Source organism: Alosa sapidissima, chromosome 14 (genome assembly GCF_018492685.1).
Source record: "Alosa sapidissima isolate fAloSap1 chromosome 14, fAloSap1.pri, whole genome shotgun sequence".
Classification (NCBI taxonomy): domain Eukaryota; kingdom Metazoa; phylum Chordata; class Actinopteri; order Clupeiformes; family Clupeidae; genus Alosa; species Alosa sapidissima.
This window is the reverse complement of record NC_055970.1, coordinates 5,943,529-5,950,692: the sequence shown is the minus strand read 5'-3', so window position 1 is coordinate 5,950,692 and position 7,164 is coordinate 5,943,529. Positions and strand designations below refer to the sequence as shown.

The 7,164-nt window shown below is 48.3% G+C and overlaps 1 protein-coding gene across 1 annotated transcript in view; it reads left to right on the top strand.

Annotated features, from left to right (window-relative positions):
- The window catches only part of nav2a (neuron navigator 2a), a 188,508-nt gene that overhangs the window by 97,802 nt on the left and 83,542 nt on the right, over nucleotides 1-7,164 (top strand). Inside the window, 2 exon segments of the mRNA XM_042061593.1 lie at nucleotides 2,745-2,862; nucleotides 6,328-6,380. Coding sequence (XP_041917527.1) covers nucleotides 2,745-2,862; nucleotides 6,328-6,380 — 171 coding nt within the window.

Genomic DNA, 7,164 nt, shown 5'->3' with positions numbered 1-7,164 from the left:
ACACACACACACACACACACACACACACTGCTGTGGAGAATTAGAGGTTTGAGGAGCTTTGCAGTGTACATATAGCTGCTGCTGCTGCTTTGGCTATTGATGGTACATGCTGTTGATGTTGCCGTTAAACTGCTTCATCATCTCCCACTCCCAGGCCCATGGTGTAAGTAAGCAGGGGGCTTTTGCACTGTGTACGGGGGTGAAAACCCACTGCTCCCGCGTCTGACAGCTCAAAGTCATCCATTAAAAGAGGGATCTCCCCCTCTTCCTCCTCCTCTTCCTCTTCCTCCTCCAAAGCTTTGAGGTGGGGAGATTAGATTTCGTCAGTGTTGCACACAGCGAGCGTCTCTCTTTCTCTCTCTCTCTCTCTCTCTCTCTCTCTCTCTCTCTCTCTCTCTCGCCTCAGGGGTTTTGCTGTCCGCAGACGTGATCTGCAAGCATGTGCGGCCGTGGGCTCCCAAACAGCTGTGCCACATCGTCTTTAGAAGTGTTTTCATCTCCTCGTCGCATCACGAGATGAAAAGTTCTGGGATGAATAAGGCGTTCTTTAAGATCTTCGTCACTCCAAGCCTAATGTTTCCTGTCTTTAAATAAGGCTTGCTGAAGATTAGCTGCCTTTGACCTGTAATGAAATGTCACAACCCCCCCCCCCCCCCCCCCCCCCCCTCTCAGTACTCTCTACCTCTGCCCCCCCCCCCCGCCCCCCCCCTCGGTACCCTGTACCTCTGCCCCCTCCAGGGTACCGTCTACCTCTGTTTTCCCCGCCCCCTGCTCCCCAGAGGGGAGATGTGGGATGGCCGGGGTTTTGCTGTGGCTGTGATTGACAGCTGGGTTTTTCACCTGGTTTTTAATTACCTAGTCCTCAGTTTGACCCGCACGGAACTACTTCAAAGCCCATCTCCTCTGCCCTCTACTTCTACACCACTGGCCCCTGTTTTTTAGTGGTGTGAAGTTACCCTTCTTCTGTGTGTGTGTGTGTTTGTGTGTGTGTGTGTGTGTGTGTGTGTGTATGTATGTGTATGTGTATGATCTGAGCTAAATACATGAAAAATGACTGCGTGTTTACACATGTGTGTGTGTACATGAATGTGTGAGTGAGTGAGTGAGTGAGTGTGTGTGTGTGTGTGTGTTTGATCTGCTGGGAGCCTGTGCACCTGTTGTTTGCTATCACCAGGGTGCTGTGATTCATGCACTGAGTAGAGTGTGGAAGTACCCGCAGGTCTGTTTTCACTAAAAACAGAGCAGTGAGCATCGTACTGCAGGGGAACGCTGTGGGGCAAGTTGTGTGTGTGTGTGTGTGTGTGTGTGTGTGTGTGTGTGTGCACTTGGTCATGTGGGATTCATCATGACAAGACAAGGTTGATACAGAGATTTGTTTTAGCTGATAATTGTTAAAACAAGTGCTCAGTGTGTTTGGTTTGTGAGTGTGAGCTTCTGTGTGTTTGTAAGGGAGAGAACGAGGATTTAAGGAGACATGCTTACATTTCAGTGTGATGGCAAGCAGGCATGCATTTCTCAAATTCCACTAGCCTACAGCTGATGGAGGAAAACTATACAAATACTTTGTCAGAAATTATCTCTTAACAACGATGTTATGCACTATTTAACACTTGAACAAATTCGTTATTATTTACAGGGTAATAACATTAAATTCAGTAATATCTGGCAACCTGTTCTTACATTGGTTGAACAGATGGACTCTAATGACATTGTATAATGTGAACGTCCCCCCCCCCCATAATGTGATGTCTGATTTTGATATATACCTCCCTTTTTCTTTTCTTTTTTTTTTTTTTTTTTTGTTGTCTTGTTTTTTTTTTTCTTTCCAGTAATGGTGCGATGTGGGTGGGTTGTGGGTTGTTATGTGTCTGTTGTTAGTTGTATATGAAAATTAAAAAAAAGAAATGATCTCTTAACATGGTAACCCTTGTTAACCTGTTGAGCCAATGAGAGACAAAACAAAAACTTTTTAACCCGTTTGCAGACATATTTTTTCATACCATTGCATTGCTCAAATTGACAACATTTTATGGTGAGGTCATCGTTTGCTATCCTTGCCTTCCTGGCGTGCACGTAATCACTCATACATCATGGTTTTCTGTGGCCCCGCGTTCCCCTGGGGTGTCCGATGCATTGTGAGGGTACAGATCCTCACATTGAACCCTCTATGGGGACCCGCTCAGTTTTATTTACCGGCCTAATCTCCCCGGGATCGCATGCTGTGTCTGCGCAGTTTACACACACCCACCCCTCAACGTAATGAGATGCCTGAACTCTAGCGGGAGAGAGAAGCTGCTTTAAACGACCAATTATGAACGAAGCTATTCAGATTATTCAGACGCTTAATTCAAATCCCCCTCACCCTCCCTCTTATCCCCCAGTGAAGGGTCTTTTCTGGCCCTTGGCCGTGATGTCAGAGAGCGCCTCATTTGAGAATAAGCTCCGAGAGCGGCAGCCCTGAATACTTGAATTGTGCACAATGGGATTGAATTTGAATACCATGCCGATATGCCAGCCGGGGCTAACAAAAGGAAAGATGAACGCGTTCCGAATTTCCGCTCACCATTATGTTTTAAAAACGTTTATCAAATACACTGTTTTGTTTAGTGTGTTTCTTTAGCGTCTTGAAAAAAAATATTGTTGTGGAAACTTCGTGAGGCACTTCGCTTTTGTTTATATTGTTTGAGTATTTGTCTGCGACTCGTCAAGGAGGCTAACATCCATCCTGCTCTGTGTTTCAACAGATTTACACGGATTGGGCGAACCACTACTTGGCGAAGTCGGGGCATAAGCGACTCATCAAAGATTTGCAGCAAGACGTGTCGGATGGAGTATTGCTTGCGGAAATTATTCAGGTTGTAGGTAAGGAGACAAGTTTGCTGTATACTTTGTACTTGTTTTTATATTTTCCAGCTCTTTTGAATTGTATATTCCACATATGACCAGAAAGATGACATTATTGGAAATAAATATAATTCAATTAAGTAAAGATCAAATGTCAATTTAATAGCCTATCTGTGGCATGATAATTGGCCATTTAAAATGTTAATTATCCATTGTATGGTAATGGAGTAATATTCCTCTAGTCTGTCCTTAATGACTTTAATGAATTTTAAATTTGTCCTAATTAATTAGGTGATAATACAACATGGAAATATATGTCTAAAAATTACCCCCCAGATTTGTCATAAAAGTTTTGACTTGCACTACAGCGTGTTAATAGTTGTAGCCTACATGACTGCAGCAAGTTATTGTACCATAGAGTATTAGTGGAATAAAATTAACAGGAAATTGGTTTAAATTAAATGTTATTGCACTCCAAAACTTCCACTCTTTTGTGGACATTGTCATTACATCACTTCAAAAGCCCCCCCCCCCCCCTTTTAGGGGGGTTTCTAAAAGGAGGTGGCACTGTTACCCTTCCCCATACCACACACATACTCTCACACACACACACACACACACTCCAATACACACTCACACTGTCCCCCATGGGAAAGCAAGTGTGTCACTTCAACAGGCTCCACAAGTCTCACATCGCTACTCCACTCATTTGATGAGCTCCCACCCTCCACCCGGTTCCCACTGCCACATACAAAGAGGATGCATCATTCCCGTTCCCTATCCCCACTCCTCTCCAGTCAGTCACCGGATCCCCTGTTTCACACACACACACACACACACACACACACACACACACACACACACACACGCACACACACAGGCCAGAAAAGCCCCCGCTCACTGATTCACAGACAGCAGGGGATTTTCTGTGGCTGAGAAGTGGCTTGTGCAAGGACAGCCCTGCCTTTGAGACGCTTACGAGAGGCTTCCTCGTGGGTGCCCAGTGGCTCGGTCACCGCACGGCCTCTCTCTCTCTCTCTCTCTCTCTCTCTCTCTCTCTGCAGTCCAGAAAACAAAGGCAAAGTCCCCTCTGGAGACGACTGAATGGGGCGGTCAGATGGGATGGAAAGCCCCCTCGCGGGTTATCTGATTTCCCCTGTCTCAGAGGTCTCGGGCCCCGCGTCCCAGTCGGCTCTGTACCCACGCTAGCTCAGCCCAGAGAGGCTCCAACAGGGCGCTCACATACACTGATGCCCACTGATGCCCACTGATGCCCGCCACTTCACACGCAGACTGCAGCCTCTATACAGGCCTTAAACTTGCAGATGGGGAGATGCAGAGAGAGAGTGAGAGAGAGACAGAGAGAGAGAGAAAGAGAGAGAGAGATGGCATAAAGGCAGGGAGAGAGATGGTGTCTATATCAGCAGAGCACAGCTGACTGATGGAACACAGCCTGGGGTAAATCCAAAAGACACACGCACACTATTCACACACACACACTATTCACACACACACACTATTCACACACACACACACACACACACACACACTATTCACACGCACACACACACACACACTATTCACACACACACAAATACACTATTCGCACACATGCTGACCCCAGCTGACTAGTGTGAGTAACTCTGAGGTCAGGTGACACCATAGTCACTGCCCTCCCAATTGTGTGTGTGTGTGTGTGTGTGTCCACTTTGGCCCACTTTGTACTTTTCCCCAGAGACACAGGGGAAATCTCACACCACTCAATTGCCCCTGAAATCTGAGTGGCTCTCGTTTGTGTGTGTGTATTCATGCATACACACACACTCACACACACACACACACACACACACACACACACACACACACACATACTGTACATACACACACACACACACACACAAATATATAGTACATACTGTAAACCTCCCAATTTTTCTCTCTCACTCTATCTGCCTCTCACTCTCGTTCCGTTCCTCTCCATCGCACGTTCATACCAGCACACACGTTGTCCCTCTAACACACGTAAACACGGCTGTTGTTTTCCTCTGGATGTCTGATTGATAGCTGACTCTGCCATCTGCTGAGGGGGACCATGTGAGAGGCCAGAGAGACATAAAGGGAGACGCAGGACCGACTCACCCAGCCATGTGTCCCCGCTAATCCTCTTTAGCCACACGTAATGTCTGATTTCTCCCGCTCGCTCACACGTAATGTCTGATTTCTCCCGCTCGCTCGACTCTCGACAGGAGCCTCCTCCCTTGCCCTGCGGTGAGCAGGATTCACCGTTTCTCCGCAGATCTGAGCGGACGCAGAAAGCCACTGTCATATCCGTTACAGGCCCTCCCAAATAAATCTCTTCCCAGCAGAGCAGTGAGGTTGGACACGTGGCCCACTGCCCGAGACCACCGCCTCAACTGTTCAATATTAAAGAGGTGAAGCTAATATGCTTTGGTGCACAGCTGTGTTATGAGGGCTGTCGCTGTGATGGATGGGTGCGTTTTCAGCTTCTATGTTGATCCCCCATAAAAGGTTTCAGTTGTAGCTTCAGCAAATTGCTTATGAGGTATTTATGACTGCGTTATTGGGTGTCCTGTCAGAGGGGACGTTCACACACATTTTGCCATTCTCGTGGATGCTGTAGGACACACACACACACACACACACACACACACACACACACAGGGCTCCCCTGTGGAGCCCAGGTCAGGTGAACAAGCACTCCCTGTGAGTCCCCCAGTTACCCGCAGTGTAGGTGGCGCGGTGGCCTGGGCCCTGTGGAGGAGCTGCGCCGTGGGCCCCATGGGGCCCGTGCTGCAGGGCTGTGTGCTGTCAGCACAGATGTCAGCTGTGAGAGGCTAGCTAGAGGGGGTGTGTGTGGCCGGCGGCGGCGACGGCAGTGGGGGGGGGGGGGGAGGGTGTCTCCGTGTCTCAGCTGCTGTGGGCTGGGCCTGCTGGAGGAGCTGGCTGAGAGGAGTGGAGCAGGGGGGAAATCACCCGCCCCTGAGAACAACCCTGGCTGCCCCAGAGATACAGCAGAGCAGAGCCGACGCCGGTGCTGCTCTGTCCTGACAGGGACTCCTCGCCTCTCTCTCTCTCTCACACACACACACACACACACACACACACGCACGCACGCACATCAAAACACACACAGAGTCACAGAGTCGCACACACGCACACACACACACACACTAGAGAGACAGTTGCTCCATCTAGATCTTGTTTCACCACACTGGTGGCAGCAGTCACGTCCTTACACACACGCATACACAGGCACACAAACTCATACACACACACACACACACACACTCACTCACTCACTCACACACACACATATTATGTAAAACCACCGGCCTGCTCTTGTAGTCTATTTAAAACAGGGCTAGCTTGAGAAAAAGGCACAGCCATGTTTTTGACTTATAGCTGGAGGCGAATCGATCGCTGAATGTGGATTAAATGGTCTTTATCTTTCCCGCGCTCTAGCCAATGAGAAGATTGAAGACATCAATGGATGCCCAAAGAGTCGCTCGCAGATGGTGAGTAATCGTCTCTTTCTTTCTCTGGCTCAGTGTGTGTGTGTGTGTGTGTGTGTGTGTGTGTTTCTGTGGCTATTCCACAACTTGTTGTGGGGGGCTTTGATTTCTAGTAAAAGTTTGTACTGAATGTGTGTGTGTTATCATGTTAGTGTTAGTGTGTGTGTATGTGTGTGTGTGTGCATGTGTGTGTGTGATCTGCATGAGCGCAACTCAGAAGACACCCAGTGATGGATGGAGACTTTAATGCAGTTATTTTCACATGGCTTGCTTCTGCGGTCCCCTCTTAACAAACATCTGCCCGAGCGAGCGGTCTCGGACCATTGGCACGCACTTGAAAAACGCTTTTGGACAGAAAAGCCTGGACGCGTCCCAAGCTTCTGTCTCGAGATTACAGACAGAGAGAGACAGCTCTATTTATTCCACCACGGAGGAAGATTACGGAGCGAAAGAACAGAAGAAAGCCAAACTCCCGGCTTGAATATCAATGGCAGTAAAAGAAAAGTATTTTCTTTCGTTCTTTCTTTTCTTTTTTGGATGCAGTGAGGGTCTTTTTGTGGCTGGACATGATTACAGGGGCTACTGTACGGTCCTGATTGGCTAAGACTTGATGAGTGGCTTCCTGTCGTTGTGGGGGAGCGGAGGGTCCTGTATGTGAGGGCATGTGTTTTGTGTTTGCGAGGCGGTTTTACTCGACGGGCGCATTAGGCTATTGCTGGCCAGACCGGTCTCTCGGAGATACTATACTGGTGGTGTACAGGGCCCAATGGGTGAGTGGCGAGCTAAA